The sequence below is a fragment of the Anser anser genome (genome assembly GCF_964211835.1).
Source record: "Anser anser genome assembly, chromosome: 14".
Taxonomy (NCBI): Eukaryota; Metazoa; Chordata; class Aves; order Anseriformes; family Anatidae; genus Anser; species Anser anser.
The window spans coordinates 12,490,542-12,509,545 of record NC_139735.1 but is presented as its reverse complement, the minus strand read 5'-3'; the positions used below and the strand labels follow the sequence as shown (position 1 = coordinate 12,509,545).

General features: G+C 52.5%; 2 protein-coding genes across 2 annotated transcripts in view; one reads left to right on the top strand and one right to left on the bottom strand.

Annotated features, from left to right (window-relative positions):
* LOC310881656 (uncharacterized protein) overlaps positions 1-4,179 on the bottom strand; it is a 33,205-nt gene extending 29,026 nt beyond the window's left edge. The window contains exon 1 of the mRNA XM_083799167.1: positions 1,207-4,179. Within this exon, the coding sequence (XP_083655293.1) occupies positions 1,207-3,639 (2,433 nt within the window). The 5' untranslated portion in view covers positions 3,640-4,179. The remainder of the gene's footprint in view (positions 1-1,206) is intronic.
* Positions 4,180-6,716: 2,537 nt separating this feature from the next.
* LOC310881655 (uncharacterized protein) lies at positions 6,717-17,793 on the top strand (the record flags this gene model as incomplete). The annotated part of the gene is made up of 3 exons (XM_083799166.1): positions 6,717-6,794; positions 7,008-15,012; positions 15,221-17,793. The coding sequence occupies 2 exons, from the start codon at positions 6,717-6,719 to the stop codon at positions 9,033-9,035; spliced, it is 2,106 nt and encodes a 701-aa protein (XP_083655292.1). The 3' UTR covers positions 9,036-15,012; positions 15,221-17,793.
* Positions 17,794-19,004: the final 1,211 nt, after the last annotated feature.

Sequence of the window (19,004 nt, the reverse complement as noted above, 5' to 3'; positions counted from 1 at the left end):
TGCTCTGGCAGCTGTCGCAGCCGTTCCTGCCTGCTGCAGATAAGTGCTGAGTGTGAGCAGCGACGCAAGAGGGAAAAAAAATAATAAAAGGCATAAAATAACTCTGGGAGGTTTCTGCTTCTGCCTGTGATTCAGCTGCAGCGAGCAGGCAGCACACACAGCCCTGTGCCTGTGCACAGCTTCTGCTGCATCTCATTCCCTTCTGCCCTGAGAAACCACTCGATCCTACTCACAGCCTCCCAGGAGGGGACACAAGACCGGCACCAACCACCTTGGAAACCCATCAGACCCCCCCAGTTCTGCTGGATCCACCACCCAGCCTCACCCCTGAGGATTGCCGCGTTCCCGTAATTGAAAGCTCTCAAATTAAGCTGCACAATTCCCACCAGGAAAGAAGCAGGGGAGCTGCCTGCCATGCGCAAACATCTTCCTGTCTGCAGTTTATTCAGCCCGGACATTCGACATCACCCTGAGACAGCATTATTACAAACTGCAATAGGGCTGCTAAAGCAAGACCTGGGTGGTGGGCTCACCACTCAGCATCCAGCTCAGAGGAGCCCTGAGAGCAGCTGTGGAAGCCTGCAGTCCCACCCCACCGCCCCGAGACAAGCATCCTCACAGTGCTTAAATGGAAATAAAACCGGAACCATAAGGAGTCAAAGTGAGATATGGACAGGAGGGACAGCTCTACAGCCACAGTCGGGGACTAGCATCATCATTCAGCTTTGAGTGCTACATGGTGGGATGCGACGTGCTGGTGCCCCACAAGCAGCTGGTGGCTCACAGCCCACCTCTGCTGTCCCACACTGGGGCACAGCGCAGAGGGACTGCGGGCCCCCCTTGATGCCTGGACCTGCAAGGACTTAGTTCTCATTTTGAACAGGGAAGGAAACCCCACGAGCAGCAGACTTTCTGTAAATGGTTGCAAGCTGACCTTGGCTTCCACTGGCTAGCCGTGCAAGGTGTACCCAGAACTGCATCCAAAAGACGTACTCACTACCCGGAATGAACAGACTAACTTGACCCTGCTCACCGCAGTGCAAATGTCATCGACGCACAGGATGCCTCATTCGATTTTGAAGAAGTCAACCACCCTTTAGAGACATGGCGCAACTGAATATCCCCCCCAAGCCCCAGTCTGCTGCCATGGGCACATAGCATGGACCAGCCCAGCACTGGGACTTGTCCAGGAAGGGGCTACATTACCTCGGTGGGCGTGGGGAGCCGGCTGGTGGTGCCCACAATCTGGTGGTATGGTCCTGGCTCACCATTCCTCATGGTGTTCTGGCGGCTCCCCAGGGGGCTGGAAGTGAAGGGTTTTTTACACAGGAGATCACTCTGGCGAGAGTCCGTGGTGAGATAGACCTGGTGGTAGAAGTTGGGCGGCATGAAACCACCTCGCACCGCATCAACGTGGTGGAAGGGCCCTGGTGTCCTGTACAGGGTGCTCCTGGAGCTGTTGAACAGCTCCTTTGACTGCCTCCACTTGTAGCACTTGAAGATGCCCACCGACACTATGGTGATGAAGAAAGCAGCCGAGACCAAAATCACAGCCAAGATGAGATAGAAAGTCACGTGCCTCCTGGGATCGTGTGCGGGCACCATGTCAGTGAGGTCGGTGAGCACCTCCTTGACCCTCTCAGCCACGGAGATGGAGACGGTGGCACTGGCAGACAGCACAGGCTCCCCGTGGTCCTTCAGCAGGATGACCAACGTGTGCTGAGGAGCCTCATCCTCCTGGAGCTGGCGGGTTGTGAAGATCTCCCCACTGTGGAGCCCAACTGAGAAGAGGGTTGGGTCAGTGGCCTGCAACAGGGTGTAGGAGATCCAGGCATTGTACCCTGCATCTGCGTCCACCGCCACCACCTTGGTGACCATGTGGCCCGCAGGAGTACCTGGTGCCACGACATCGGTATAGGGGGAGGTGGAGTTGGGGAGGGGGTACAACACAGTGGGGGCATTGTCGTTGAGGTCAGTGACAAACACACTGACCGAGAGGTTGGTGGCCAGAGGCGGAGAGCCACCATCCTGGACCTGCACTGTCATGCTGAACTCCACCTGGTCCTCATGGTCCAGGGAGGTCAGCAGATAGAGGGTGCCACTCTCCTGGTTGATGGAGAAGAGGTGACCCACAGTGGTGTCACCCTGCAGGAGGGAATAGGTGAGATGGCCGTTGCGCCCCAGGTCAGGGTCTGTGGCGCTCACATTAAGAATGGGGATGCCAGGCACGTTGTTCTCCAGCACGTACACATCATAGAAGTCCTGGGAAGACTTGGGTGCGTTGTCATTGACATCTGACACCTGCACCAGAATCTGTTTTACCACAGACAAGGGTGGTGAGCCTGAGTCCCTGGCTGTGACAGTGATGTTGTACTCAGATGCCTCTTCCCGGTCCAGAGCTGCTTTGGTTTTCAATGTGTAATAATTTTTGAGAGAGGAGCTGAGCGTGAATGGGATCCCAGGGGAAATAAAGCAGTTCACCAGACCGTTGTCTTGGGAGTCCAAGTCTGTTACACTCAGAAGAGCTACGACCGTCCCTGGGGCAGCGTCCTCAGGCACAGGGCTGTACACAGAAGTCACCGTCACCTCTGGAGCGTTATCATTCACATCCACGACTTCCACCAGCACTTTGCAATGAGCTATGCCAGGAACAGCACCCTTGTCTTTAGCCTGTAAGTAAACCTCGTGCAGCTTTGTTTCCTCATAGTCCAGCTGCCCCTTGACCCTCAGCTCCCCTGTGGCTGAGTCCAGAGCAAAGAGCTCTCGTACCTTGGCTGGCGTGTGACTGCTGAAGGAGTAGACGATGTCTCCGTTGGGCCCATCGTCCAGGTCGTAGGCACTGATCTTGGCGACCAGGGTGCCACTGGGAGTGTTCTCCCTTACGCTTGCCCTGTAGGTGGACTGGTTGAAGACCGGGGCGTTATCGTTCGAGTCCACGACGTCAATGTGGATCTGCACGTGGGCCGAGCGCGGCGGGCTGCCTCCATCCAGCGCAGTCAAGACCAAGTGCAGCTCCCGCTGCTCCTCCCTGTCCAGCTCCTTCTCTAGCACCAGCTCCGCGTACTTGCTGCCATCCACCCTCGTCTGCACATCCAGCACGAAGTGCGGGTTGGCACTCAGCTGGTAGGTCTGCAAAGAGTTAATCCCCACATCGGGGTCTTGCGCGCTCTCTAGCGGGAAGCGCGCCCCGGCCGCCACCGACTCGCTGATTTCCAGCCTCGCCTGGCCGCTGGGAAAAACCGGGTCGTTGTCGTTGATGTCCTGGATCTCCACGGCGCCGCTGTACAGCTCCAGCGGTTTCTCCAGCACGATCTCAAAGCTCAGGGAGCAGGGGGAGAGCGCTCCGCACAGCTCCTCGCGGTCTATCCGCTCGCTCACCAGCAGCGCGCCGCTCCCGGGATCCACCGCGAAGAACCTCCTGCTGCCGCCGGACACTACCCGCGGCCGGCGCCCCGAGAGCCGCGCCGGGTCCAGCGCCAGGTCGGCCGCCACGTTCCCCACGGGGGAGCCTCTCCGCGCCTCCTCGGGAATCGCATAGCGGATGGCGGCGGAAGCCCAGGAGGAAGCGCCGAGCAAAAGCCAGAGGCTCAGTACCTTCCCCGTCGTCACCCCGCGGCTCCGTGCGGCGACGCCGTTCATCGCACAGGACGGCAGCGCTCCCCTTCTGCCCCCTCCTTGAAATCCTCAGCTCGCCCCTTCCTGCCGCTGCCCGGCGCCCCGGGACGCGGCGTGCGGCGGGGAGAGGGACATTGCTCGGCGGCACGGCACTGACTCACTCCCCGGTTCGCTCTCAGTCTCTCTGTGCCTCGTCCCGGCTCCGAGCGGGGCCGGGCCGCCCGATCCCCCGCTCCAGCATTGGCCGACAGCGGCACACAGAGTCCCGGCCAATAACTGCACGGAGCGCTGGGAGCCCCGCGGCCGGGAGGGAGCGCGGCCGCCCCACCGACAGCAGCGGGGCTCCAGCCGGCTGACACCCAGCCCAAAAAGCACGTGTCCCTTTTCCCACGTACGGCGCCGGTCAGACACCGGCACGAAGGTGTGAGAGTTAACGGAGGGGATGGAGCCGAAAGGGGCGGCCGGAAAACGCGGGGTGTCCCCCGGGAAAACAAACCCTCGTTGGAGTCAGGCAGCAGGAGCGAGAAGGGGCGGGAGGGAGGCAGAGGGGGGGCGGGATGACGCGGAGGAGGGGGTCTCACGGGACCTTCCGGCTCCCGGTCCTGCCAAGAGTCCAGCCCTTTCCGAGCGTCCCACAGCGTCGCGACGGCGCGCCGCCGTGTGCCAGCAAAGCAGCGTCGCCGACAAAGCGACACCGCTCTCGTGCTGCCGCTCCCCCGGCGGGCAGCTGCTGGGGTTCCCGGCAGCCGCGCCCCCGCCGCGCTCCCCATCGCCACCACTGTCCCAGGAGGGGATCCTCCCCGACAAATCGCAGAACCCTCGGCCTGACACTCCCTCCCTCCCTCCCTCCTCGCCGCCTCCCGGCTTGCTCCCCCGGTGCTCGATTCCTCCAGACGCAGCGAACTCACGGCCGGCGTCGTGCTGGCACCTGGGGCACCCTCCCCGCCCCCTGCTGCAGCAGCCCCGCGGGTCGCGGCACCGTGCAGATCTCGGCACCTGGCCGAGCACCGGCCGGTTCTCGGGCTGCCTTTCGGGTTGTTGCACCTCCCGACACGGCGGGTTTCCGACGTTTAGAGCCTGCAAACGGACGCAAACTACCGCGGTGTTGGAATTCATTTTCTGTCACCCACGGAACTGCTAAGGTGTCTCGGTGGCACAGGAAGGGAAGAACGGAGCTAGACACGGGAGCGCCAGGAGCCCTGTCGAAATCGGGCTGTGGCAGAGAAACAGCATCCCGCAGCACCAGGCGCTTTCCCACAGCCGATAACGAACGAAAGGAAAAGAAACCAGCGCCCACAGCTGTTTATCGAGGGAAACTGCAAGGACCTCTGCTCCCTGAATAATCTGCCCGGAATCGTTGCACCTGAGGAGCTGCCATCCCAAAGTTTGCCGTGCCTGAGGGCGGTGTGCGGGGGCTGCAAATCGCGCTCACCAGCGTGGGGGACCTAACACCCTCCGGAGAGGCAGGGACCTCACCCCTGGCTGCGCGTTTTCGCCCTGCGCACTGCTGGTAACTGCCGGGAGCACACCCAGATGCGCAATGTTTCAGCGCTTATACGGGGCACCAACTGAATCAAACGGATCGGCTCAGACTTTCCGACCCAACAATCATTCTCGCAATTAACTTAATTGTCGGAAGTTAAAACGTACCGGCGCTACTTACTCCTAGCTCACTCTTATCACCAGTCCACAGAATGTGATAAAAGTATACACCTCAAGTCAATAAAATCCAACGTTAGTAATCAATATTTTAACAGAATTGAATTCTAAAGCAATTTAAAGACTACCAAGGAAAAAGAGATGCTTTACCCACCGCAGCTGCATCGTGCATGTAAGTATGAACAGTTTTGCCACTCTATGCCTTCTGGAGCACCTCCACCAGGCCGTGTCTGCAGGCTCACTTTGCTGAAAGCAGCTTTCTTTCTTCACTAGCCCTTATGCAACCAAATTCCAATTATCTTTCCTACATATAATCTAAAATGTAGAAAATCCTCGACTTCCTTCGAACTAAACCTTGAAATAGTCTGCAGCCGCTTATTTACTTTGAAATAAGCTCTGAATCTTTTTTCCCCTTACTGCCTCTTTTCCTAATACATTCAAGTCTTTCATAAATTCTTGCTGAGCAATTTTTCTAACATATATATCGCAATTCGTAAAAAGTTTTTCCTCATATGGGTACACGTGCGAGCCCTACCCAAAGTACTTTGTCCTGGCAGTAGTCAGCCAAGATGCAGAGTGTCGAGTACAGCCAAGAGATCTCCCTATCCAGGAAAGGCGCTGAAGACTCAGCATTTCCATCTTTCATATTTCGAGTGATCTGCGGACGTTACATCCCCTTCACTTTGATGGGAAACCAGACTATTAAAAGCAACATCCTCGGAGCTCCTGAAAACACCATTTGAAGGAAGAGGACCAGAACTATTAGCAGCAAAGGGGAAGGCACCTTCCCCCTGCACAGGGAATTACTTCAGGGGCGAGTTCAAGAGAAATCCCGGGCAGAGCGGCTCAGCCTGTCCCTATTTCTGGTCCCACCGGGGCTCCTGAGGAGCCTGCGGCAGCAGCAGACCCAAAACGCTTTCTGCTCGGCTCCGGGCTCTGAGCAACAGCCCTGGGTCCCCGGTGAATGCGGGATGGAGGGGAAACGTTAAATCATACGTGCGCACAACATCTTCCTTATGAATGTTTCAGAGAGAGCAAAGAACGGAGCTGGAAAGGAAAACAGACAAGAGGACTGGAGTTGTTGTCCTGGAGCTGTTGTCCTCCTAAGTGCAAAGCCCGCGATAGACCATACATCAACTTCACAAAGTGCTCACATAGGGCACTTTAGAGACACTAAATGAAGCATTCACTAAACCCAGACGAAAGGATTGTCTCAGCTTTGTGCCCCAGGACCCTTGTGCCATCGCTCCATACTGTGTTCACGCTACCACCCAGGCTCGCTGAAACTCACACCCAAGGCAGAACAGAGCGACAGGGGAAGGGCAAAGACCGGACGAGTACACAGAGAAGGACCCGGGACAGCAGCTCACCTCTGCCGAACTCTCTGGGCTGGGAGGGTCCTTCCCGGAGGAGCCTCCTGGGCCAAGGTCCCCCGTCAAGACATGGTCAGGCAGTGCTGCCGCGCCCGGTCTCAGAAACGTGAAGTCCTTCTGGCCCGATTCGGAGGCCAAACACACCTCGTAGGAGTAGGGCAAGGGCAGCGTGCTGCTGCAATAGTTGTAGGGTGCTTTGGGGCCCAGGCTGGAATAGAGTTCCTTATCGGAAGTCAGGAAAATGGGGGGGCTCCTGGCCCGTCGGCACTTGAAGAACACTACCAACATGACTGTGAAAACGAACAGCAAGGACACCAAAGCGAGCGCCACCACCAGAACGAGGTTTAGATCTGAAGTCAGCTCGGATTCGGCAGCCTTGTCGCTCAGCTCCGGCAGCGCCTCCTGCAAGCTCTCGGCCAACACCACGTGCAGCGTGGCCGTGGCCGACAGCGCCGGCTGCCCGTGGTCCTTCACCACGGCCACCAGCCGCTGCTTCGCCGCGTCCCGCTCCGACACGGCCCGCGCCGTGCGCACCTCGCCGCTGTGCAGCCCCACGCGGAAGAGCCCCGGCTCCGGCGCCTGCACCAGCTCGTAGGACAGCCACGCGTTGCGCCCCGCGTCCGCGTCCACCGCCACCACCTTAGCCACCAGGTAGCCGGCCTCGGCCGAGCGCGGCACCACCTCGAACGGCACCGCGCTCGCGCCCGCGCCGCCGCTCGCCGCCCCGCCCGCCGCCGCCGGCCACAGCACCCGCGGCGCGTTGTCGTTGCGGTCCAGCACGAAGACGCGCACCGTCGCCGTCGCGCTGCGCGCCGGCGTCCCGCCGTCCTGCGCCCGCACCGCCACTGCGAACTCGCGGCACTGCTCGTAATCGAAGGAGCGCTGCGCGTACACCGCGCCGCTCCGCGCCTCCACCGACACGTACGGCGCCGCCGCGCCCGCGCCGTCGCCCTCCAGCCAGTAGCTCACGCGCCCGTTGGCACCCGCGTCCGCGTCCCGCGCGCGCACCCGCAGCACCGGCGCGCCCGCCTCGTTGTTCTCCGCCACGTAGGCGCTGTAGGCGGCCTCCTCGAACACTGGCGCGTTGTCGTTCACGTCCGACACCTCCAGCACCAGTGCCGCGCGGCTCGACAGCGCCGGGCTGCCGCGGTCCCTGGCCATCACCGTCACCCGGTACTCGGCCGCCTGCTCCCGGTCCAGCGCGCCCGCCGTCACCACCTTGTACGAGCCGCCCGACGACGCCACGATGGACAGCGGCGCCTCGCCCGACAGCTCGCACCACACCTGACCGTTCTCACCGGAGTCCCGGTCCCGCACTTTGAGCAGCGCCACGACGGTGCCGGGCGCCGCGTCCTCGGGCACCGGGCTCGACACCGACGTCAGCGTCACCTCGGGCGCGTTGTCGTTCACGTCGAGAACCTCCAGCTCCGCTTCGCAGTGCGCCACCAGGCCGCCCCCGTCCCGCGCCTCTACCAGCAGCGTGTAGCCCCGCGTGTCCTCGAAGTCCAGCGCCTCTCGCAGCGTCACCGTCCCGTTCTCTGCAGCCACCGCGAACTTCTGCAGCACCTTGGCCGGCATTTCTGCGAAGCCGTAGGTGATGCGGGCGTTGCTGCCCTCATCGCTGTCAGAGGCCGAGACGTGCAGCACCACGGAGCCCGGCGGCGCGTCCTCCCGCAGGCTAACCCGGTACCGCTCCTGCGCGAACACGGGCGCGTTGTCGTTGGCATCGGTGACGTTGATGCAGAGCTGGGCGGTGCCGCTCCGGGGCGGCTCCCCGCCGTCCAGCGCCGTCAGCACCAGGCGCAGGCTCGGTTCGCGCTCCCGGTCCAGCGCGCGGCGCAGCACCAGCTCCGCGAACTTGCTGCCGTCCTGCCTCTCCCTCACTTCCACCGCGAAGTACCCGTTGGCCTCCAGCTCGTAGCCCTGCAGGGAGTTCGGCCCCACGTCTGGGTCTTCGGCGATACCCAAGGAAAAGCGGGCGCCGGGAGAAGTCAGCTCGTTGATTTCCAGCTGGATGCGGTCTCGCAAGAAGCGCGGCGCGTTGTCGTTAACGTCCTGGATGGCCACTTCGACGTGGAAAACGTTCAGCGGGTTCTGCACCACCACCTCGAAACTGACGGAGCAGGACGCCGACTCGCCGCACAGCTCCTCCCGGTCCAGCCTCTCGCTCACGTACAGGTTCCCGTTCTCCCCGCTGACGGCGAAGTAGTGCTTCTCCGAGCTGATCCGCAGCCGACGTGCCGGCAGCTCGGCCGGGCTCAGCCCCACGTCCCGCGCCAGCGGCCCCACCAGCGAGCCCCTGCTCAGCTCCTCGGGGATCGCGTAGCGGAGCCGCTCCGGCGCCGCCCGGCAGCAGCAGCAGCAGCAGCACAGGAGCAAAGCGGGTAGCAGCCCCTGCCCGCCCGCTCGCCGCCGATTCCTCCGCCGCCCGCCTGCCATTCGCAGCAGCGCTCGCCGCGCTCCTTCCACCCCCCCTCCGCCGCCGCTCCTGCCAGGCGCTGCCCGCCCCGAGCGCCGACGCCGCCGGAGCGCAGCGATCTGGGCACCGGCTCGGACGCCGCTCCCCGCCTCTCTGCTGCCCGCGCCGCTCCCGCTCTGGCGGCGCCGGGCGAGCGAGCAGCCGGCGGGGGCAGGAGGCGGCGGCGGCGGCGGCGGCCAACAGCGGCACCCGGAGGCCCCGCGGCGCCACCGCAGCCGGCTGCTGCCCGCGCACCCCGGGTCCCGGCCGCTGCTCGCCGAGGCGCGCTGACAGCAGGCGGCGCCGGCAGCTAGCGGGAGCGCGATTCATCGTCGGGTTCTGCCGGGTTTCTGCCACCGCGCGGAAGGCGAGGCGAGCAGCTCTGTTCGGCTGTGGAAGTGAGGAGTCTGGCTGGGGAGCGTATTACCGAGCAGCGGAGCAGCGCGCGGACATTGCACACCAGAGCACAGGTAAGAACAGCCAGACGCACTGTAAGGGAAAGCCGACACCTTTCAGGAGTTTCCGCTACTGCTGAGGGTTGTCTTCCCCCAGCGCTCGCATTTCATTTCTATCAGCTATGACTAGCAGCAGCAACAAAGTACTTCTGAAGAAAAGGTGTTGTAGAAAGAGAGCACCAGATCCACCGTGTACGATGTTTTCTTTCAGGAGCTTCTTGGTTACATCCATTTCATTTTATGTATCTGTCATAGTGACTGGGACTACAGGAGAACACGGCAAGCTTTATTCTCTACAAAAGCAGCATCAGCACATGCTCCCGGTTTTACAAATCAGTGAGATCACCACCACTTCCTACTCCAGCAGAACGAAGACAGCCCTGTTAAATCTGGTTTTCAAAAGTGCTTCTCTTTGTGAACGGAGTGAGAAAGTTGATGTAAGAACATAGATGGTCAGCAAAAATGTACCCAATGTACTGGCATACTTCTATCACCAGTGTGCTGTTTCAGTGGTTGTGAAGAAAAGCAATTGTATGCTACCCTGTGATGGTGCCTGATGCATATGCAATATGTCAGCTACCTTTCCGAGCATGGTCAGACACTTGTAGAAAAGAAGATGTCAAAAAAAGTCACTAGACAAAGTCTCAGGCTTTGAAGACAGGCAACACTAGAGAAGGACGTTTATTGATGACACAAACACAGTGACATGCAATTTGCACCAAAAACACATAGAGCATTCCGGGAGTGGGGGGCTCTGGAAATGGAAAGGATTCAACTCACTTGAGTGCAACACTTATGAAAAAGTATTTAATCTTCCTCAAGACCCATTTTTATGATAGCGCTGCCTCTTATCAGAAGTCAAAGGAAATTATGGAATGGAAGGCCCTGAAAGCTAGCAAAGCTTCGTTCATGACCCTCGACACAATATGAGCAAGAGAATCATCTCAAGCTCTATACAGACCACAGATTTGGAAAACTACAAATACAATGTATTTTCCTGACTCTCCAATTGCTCTAAACAAGAGTACTGAGATTGCTCTAAAACATGACTCCATCAGTGACTACTGTGCTCATTTCCAGGGTCCCAGTGATAACTCATTTCCTGATTTATATCTTACAAGAGAGTCTCTTGCAGCACCCTTATAAGATATAAAGATGCAGACTGCAGGACTCAGCTTCTCCTTCACAAGACTATTCTGTAGTCATCAAGAAACAATTGCTTGTGGAGTAATCCTTCTATCATAGAAGAGGCCAAAACGCCACTGTGTGAACACACTCTGCCTGGCAAACAAGACCATTCTCACAAAGAAACAGCCACACTCTTCTTCAGTCGGAGAGACACACACAAGAGGGTCACAGTAATGATCCCTGGGAGATTTAACCTGCTTTGACAAAACTATCAACAAGGTCGCTGTGTAGACAGGCTTCTTCAGTCAGCAAGGCCATTCCCGTAGCCACATAAAGGGGCTCCTCACTGGCTGGTGAGGAGCACAGAAGTAGAAAGAAACATTTATAACCCACAATGCTATTAAGAATGCATGCTAGTGTACGCCTCATACATCACTTGCATCAATTTTCAATCCTTACCATTAATGGATCACATGTTGCTGCAGGTAAGAGTAGACAAGGATACTGAAAGAGCTGCAAGGTGGCAATCAAAGTGCAAATCATTAACCCTTCACAGAAGAGTATTTCCACGTGCCTTGCACTGCCACCCCATCTGTAACCTGTAATGCTGCCCAAGGGAAACTGCAAAAATACTCTGCATCACTTCCATTCCTGAATTGTTCAGCTCTCTTGAGCACAGTCATACATGCAAGATATATCACACAGCTTCATGACTCTGGGGTTTAGACCCAGACCCCACAAAAAGGTCAAACCCACTGCTGGATTATTCTGGTGTGTGGACATGGCCCCAGCAATAAAGTACAATGTCTTCTGCTCTATGGATGCCACGGATGCTAGCTTTGACTGCTCCCCAAGGATGTGGGGACTGACAAAAATGGGAGAGATGTGCAAGAGGATTCCCAAGGGCTTGTTCATCACTGGTAACCTCTGAAATTGAAACATCTTCCATGACCTCATTTTCAATCAAGACCTCAGAGATTCAGTGAAATAGGAAAATAAATTAAATCCCATGGCTTGATTCCTAACACTTCAACCCACTTTCAAGGACTGAGAAGAGGCTTATAGCCTTATGTAACCACAACATTTAGTGTACAAACATGCAGTTTTTTGAATCCACTCACAGTACAGTTAAGCACCTTTGGGACAGCACACTGTTGAGTTGCCATCAAGGTCAAGAAGTGCACCCATACCCAACCACAAGTATCTTAGAATTTTACATCTGCCAACAACTAATTTGGTTCTTCCACCCTCTTCCTCCACGCAGACCTTGGAGCTCACTTTTGACCAAAACTGGGGAATTCCCACAGGCAACAAGGAACTCACAGTAATGCCTGGGAATGGTCTCATGGCTGAGGAAAGCACCATGTCCCATGTGGCAAACACACATTGCATTCTGAGAACAACCCTTCTGTCACAACTGGCTGAGGAGCACATTGTATGAAGAACATTCATCCATAAGATAAGTAGAAGACTCGCCTAAAGCAGGCACAGGCAAATGAGGCTCTGCATTCACTTCATATAATGGCTTATATACATCCTAAAGAATGTTAAATGAAGAAAGTGACCCCTGCATCATTTTTCCACAAACAGATTTTGTTGAAACACTTGAGACTCAACACAGAAGGTCACCAGGGCATCGCAGTCTTCACCGTGGGCACCAAAGTTCATCCTCAGATCACCTGGAACTCACTGAGGTCTTAAGCTGCAAGCAAAGCCTTCAAGTCTTCCTCTGGACAACACAGGAGGGGACTTTTAACAAATGTTCATCCTCTCTCATCAATTTTTCTACTCTGTGGCCTGCTCATCTCCAATGATTATAAAACTATAAATGGAAAGGCCTTAATACAGGGCCTTTTCTCATGCTAACTCTTGCAAGAAATGAAGAGAGATTCAGCTTTAGCTTCTGTTTCATTTCCTTCATACACAAAAATTTGTCTTCAGATGTTTGAAAGGACCTTTTCAAAGGAGGTAAGGATTTCCTGCAGTACAACTCTAGCATTTTCAAATGCCAAAGCCCTATCCAGAAATGGGAAACATGAAGCACAACCTTCCTGGAAACAAAGATCAGAAAACATAATTATGTCTACAGAGAAGCTATCCATCACAATGTTATGACGAGATATGGATGGATACACAAGTTTTCACAATGGAATTGTAAGCAGTTCTACCCATTAAAGCATCATTGTACATACATGGTTTTTACACCAATAACCAATTAACATTTCCTTCAGGTCCAGAAAACAAAGATCATACTGTAAATGGAACAGGCCTTGGTACCAGTAGAAAATCAAACCACTGTCCAAACAACATCACTGTAGATCCACCTACTTTCTAGATTCAAATCCAGTCTCTCGCCCTCCTTGCTCTGCATGCACAGCTTTTAGTTGCACCATGGACAACTTTTGGCCATGGACATCTTTTGGCCGTATGTCACCCCTCAGCAAGAACATTTCACTTAGTGACATTGTAGGAAACATAAGTATATCAAACTATATTGAGCTGTCTTGATAGCTGTAAACATTCAAAGTATGTATCCCCATAGGACTGCTCCCCCAAGGCCTACAGTTATAATAGGTCTTCCAAGCTTTGAAAGATTATCAGCCACATGGAGGACCAGTTTTAGACCCTGACAACATCAAGGCCAAAACCTGAAACCTGCAGATGTGAAGGAATCAGAGTTTCCTATTGCAGATTATGTCAGTAGGTACATGTGAGCATAATAAGGGTAACCAGTAGACAGCAAAGTCACAGAAGGATCCTTCCAGAGGTTCCTTCCTAGCCAGAGGTAGTCAAAGTAATTTGGACAAGACAAAAAGGAAAATGCAATATAACAACTATGATAAAGTGAATGTTAACACCTCCCTTCTATGTGTTTAAAATTAGAACACACTGAACTCTTTCACATGCCCTGTCTCTCTCCAGACATCAGCCTTCTATCTGTCCAGAGACAGCACAACAAGAAATGAAAGTGGTGAACCTGCAGCATGGCTGCTGCTACAGCATGTCTGTCAGTAAACGCATGTCCAGCTCCATCCTTGATAGGTCAATGTTAAAAGACCGTGAAGCAGCAAAATACATCTGTTTCCTCCAAGAGCTCTTCACACACAGCACTTTTGAGGCATTCTCAGATCCTCACAACATTCACAATTGCCTTTCATCTTCGTAGCAGGGAAACAGACATAGTCAAAGGACCAGTTGTGCAAACCATTTCTCCACCACATGCTCAAAGACCACAGCATGGACAGATGCAGACATTTCTTTGCTCAACACTTTATCGTGAAGAATCATAAAGGTCAAGAAGATTGTAAAGGAGAAGCAGTTAAGTTAAACAGAGGGCCATTAAGATTCTGTTTCAAAACAATCTTACCCGACTCATCAGGCACATGTGCTATCAGGAAGATACCTGGCTCTGCTAACATCAGCAAAGGAGCAATTGCCCAGCCTGTTTCTCCACCACATGCACAAGGACTGCACTATAGACATGAACATGAAACACAGCCTTCCTGGAAACAATGGCCTAGATATGTAATTACAACAAACAAAAAACTCTATATAACAATGTTATTGAAAGAGATGGATAGAGAAATGAGGTTTCATGCAAGATTTACAAGCCATTCTACCTATGCATCATTGTTCTAAATGCACAGTTTTTATTCAAACTCTTTATTATCAAAGGATTATTTGCCTTTCAGCACAAGGAAACCAGAATCGTAGCATAAATGGCAGAGGCCTTGGCATTAACTATGAAATCATACTGTTGTCCAGCCCATACTATGTTGACCAAGTTATTCTCCAAGTCTGACACCAGTCTCTCACCCTCCTTGCTCAGCATTCACAACCAGTATCCAACTTTTGGCCACATATCACACACAGCAAGAGCATTTCATTCAGTGGAATTTTAAGGAAACTTAAGTATATCAAAATCATGACAGCTGCAAACATTCAAGGTACATATGTCAGCTCCCATAGGTCCACAATACTAACAGATCTTCCAGTCTTTTAAGGGTTCTCTGCTATGCTGAAGCCCAGTTTAGATGCTGGCAACAAACAAAACAAAAATGTGAAAACTACAAAAGTGAAGGACTTCACTATCACTCTACAGACATTCTTCTTTGGTTTACCATGACATTGTGAAAAAAAATCAAATGATGGACCAGCAACACTGCTTCCCCAGTCCTACAGTTATAAAAGATCTTCCAATCTTTGAAGGATTATCAGACACATCGAGGCCCCAGCATTAGTCCTTGAAAATAAACAAACAACAACACAGAAAATACATGAAACCTAAAGAAGTGAAAGAATCAGTTTGAGGTTATGCCGCTAGGTACTTACATACACAGTAATGAGGGGAGGGAACGGGAGGGGAGGGGAGGGGAGGGGAGGGGAGGGGAGCGGAGAGGAGAGGAGAGGAGAGGAGAGGAGAGGAGAGGAGAGGAGAGGAGAGGAGAGGAGATAGGAGAGCTGGGACACCTGTGGTCTACGCAGGTAAAATAAAAGTGGAGTGAACTCTGTCATCTGCCTTGTCTTTACAGAGATGACATATATTCACCTGTCCAACCATTATGAAATGACATGAAAGTGAAGGACACCAGTGGTAAAGCTGTTATCAAAATACAACTGTTACCTCACATGTGAAGGGAAAGGTGACTTGGTTTAACATCCACTGTATTGATGCCAAAAGCAAGGCATCTTGCTGCTCAAAATTTGTGCTTTGATTAATTGATGATTAGACAACCAAACGCCAGACTTGCAAAAAGTGCTTCAGCTATCGAGCTCTATAAGATAACACCTCTATTAGTCTCCTAGTCCACATCTGAAGAGTAAGCCTCACCCAGCTGGTGAAGACTACATAAAAAACAAAACAAAAACAAAACAAAAAACAAACAAACAAACAAACAAAAAACCTTCTAAGCTGTATCGCTAATAGGAATGCATGCTACTGTGCACCTCACACAGTGCTGGCATCAACATTCAATCCTTAGCAAAGGCAGATCATGCAATGTTACAGGCAGAAGTGGTCAAGGACACAGAACAAGCTGTAGAGTGGTAGTCAACATGCAAATGATTAACCCTTCATGGTGAGAAATATCAACATAACTTGCAGTGCCACCCCGTCTGGAACGCTGCCCAGCAGAGAGCGCGGCAATACTCTGAGTGAATTAGGGACATTAGGGGCAAAGCTCTCCTGCCAACAGCCCATGCTCACAAAGGACACCTTGAGGAAGAGTGCAGGAGAGTAAACACATGGGGAGAGAGACAAAAAAGCCCGAGAAAGAGAGTGTGAAGGGAGGGACTCAAGAGGCACCGTGAGAGTGATTCACCATGAGGGTATTAGGGTGTGCATCACAGGCACCGTCAGTATCTTCTCAGAGCAGCAACAGAACTCAGACACTGCCAAGGGCATTCCATTCAGTGACATTTTAAGGAAACTTAGTAAAGCTGTAAACATTCAAGCTCTGTATGGAATCAGCTACCTCAACCCCACATTTCTTGCAGATCCTACAATCTTTTAAAGGTCCTCTGCCACACTGAGGCCCAATTTAGACAGTAACAATGAACAAGTCAAAAATGTGAAAACTACAGAAGTGAAGGACTTCCCGATCACTTTACAGATGTTCTTCTTTGCTCTGCCCAAGCAGTATGCTTAATGAGATTCAAGTGATGGACCTGCAACACGTCTGCTCTCATCATATGTGCCTGCTTGCAAAGACACTTCCAGCTCTATTCCTGAAAGGTCAATGTTCAAAGATCATGAGAAATCAAAGCCTCCAAGAGCACTTCACACATGAAGAATTCCCAAACTACTCCCAAATGTTACAATTGCCTTCCCTCTTCATGAAAGTCTGAACAACATCATCAAAAGACCAATTGGCCAGCCCTTTTCTCCACAATCTGCACAAAGACTACACTATGGATGGCTCCAAAGAAAATTTTCTTTTCACCACTTTATCATGATGCAATATAAACATGAAGAGAATAGACAATACGCAGCTAAGTTACACACATGGACATTTTTCAGTATTCATAGTAGTAGGGCATATAAGGTAGATAGTAGGGAATGAATTCCCCAGAAGGTCTTCCTGAAGCTTCCAACACAGGAAAAATGGCATTTCAAATGCAAAACCTATTCATCAGAAAGACTTCGAATTGCATGAACCACAGCTGTATGCCTAATGGAATAACTACAACAAGCAGGGAGATGGGCATCTGTTCTTCTACAGCTGCAGACACAGAGTTCCCTTACACTCTCACCTCAAAACTTTCAGAACTTCAATGCTTTACTTTCATCCTCAGAATCTGCAAACACATCTCACCAAAAGACAAGTTCATTGAACCATTTCCCTATACCACACACCACAGCCACACCATCAAGGAATACCAAGAAGGGAGGTATATGTGCCCAGCAGTTTCAAAAGCATACTAATGATCTAAGAGGAAAGAGAGAGAGGAGACTCCACCAGAGACTGGGTCATCAGAAACTTTTGGAGGGGAATCTCCCCCTCCTATAAGCACATGCGCTGCTCCACGCATACATTCCTCTTCCACTAACATCATGTATACATCCATTCTGGGGAAACAAAAATGGAAGAGAACACACAGGTACCCTCACATCTCCAGCCTTCCACCCCAGCTCCAACTCTGTTGAAATACCCTGCTATTGCTTCATGGGAGCAAGGCCCATGAACACGTAGCACATTGCTCAACACAGCTATGCTGCTAAATTGAAGTCAGCCTACATACATAGATGAAACACCAGGAAAAGATGCAATCAGATAAGCAGCACGAGAAAGCATTCAAAGAGAATGTGTGGTAAGGAATTTCTCTGGGAGGGTGGCACGGTCTTCTTGGCAGACACCAAAATTCCTCCCCAGAGTACTGGAAAGACACCGAGGTTTTAAGCTGCAAGCAAGGCCCTGAAGTCTTCCTCTGGACTACACACAATGGGACTTTTTAGGAAATTTTAGGAAAAGCTAATCAGTTCTCTTTAATTTCTCTTAGAAGTGTCCCTCTTGTCTCCAATAAATATGAAACTGTAAATGTGAAGACTTTACTTTGTGACATTTTGCATGCCAAGTCTTCAGAGCAATGAAGAGAAATTCACTTTTAGCTTCTGTTTCATTTCCCTAATATAAAAAAAAAATATCTTCAGATGGTTGTTAGGATCTTGTTAAGGGAAGTAAGGGTTTCCTGAAATGCAGCACTGGTATTTTCAAAAGAAAAAGGTGTACCCAGAAATGGGAAACACGAAGCACAACCTTATTTGGAAAAAGGCCTAAAAACTGAAATATGGCTACAAAGAAACACTATTTCACAACTTAGATACGGATGGATTAATATGAATTCAAACAGGAATTATAAACCATTATACACAGGCATCATCACTCTACATACACAGTTTTTCTGCAAAACATTTTATCATCAGGGGATTACAGTTGACTTTCAAGGCAGCAAACCCACAATAAAATTGTGTATAGGTGCTGAAGGCCTTTGCACAAACTATAAAATCAAATCTTTGCCTAAAGAAAATATCCATTAATCCACCTATTTTCCACATTCACAACCAGCTGCTCACCATCCTTGCTCTGCATTTACAGCCTTCGCTTGCACCATGGACAATAACATTCTAGCCATACGTTGGCCACTGCCAAGAATGGCTCATCCAGTGACATATTAAGGAAGCTTAAGCACAACAAATTTGTTGCTGTGAAAGCAGCCAAAGTTCCTGTTCTTTATGAAAACAGCTCCCCCGATCCAAAAGGTAACATACATAACAGACTTTTAAGGGTTCTCTATGATACTAAAGCCCAATATAGACACTGTCAACACACAAGGCAAAACCATGAAACCCACAGAACACAAAAAGGACTTCACTTTCACCCTTCACACCTCATTATTTTATCTTGGCAAATATTATGCTGCATGAAATTGAAAGCATGAACACACAATGGCTCTGTTGCCATACACTGTGCCTGCTAGCAAACATTGTTCCATTCTTGAGAGGTCAATGTTCAAGCACAACTCATTACTCAGAGATTCTGTCAAACCCAGCACCTCTGTGGCAATCTCACACGTCTTTCATCTCGGTAAGAGGCGTGAGCAGCGAGAGAACAAAACGTGAGAGAAGGAGGCGAGCGCGGAGGGAGGGACTCGAGTGACTCAGCTAGAGCCACTCACCGGGAGGGCGTCGGGCTGTGCGCCGCGGGCGCCGGCAGCGTCGTCCCCGAGCAGCGGCGCGCCCTTGTCGGGCGGCGGCCGGGCCGGGAGGGTGTTGCAGCAGCTGTCGGCCGCCCAGCGCCGCTGGCTCTTGCGCGAGTC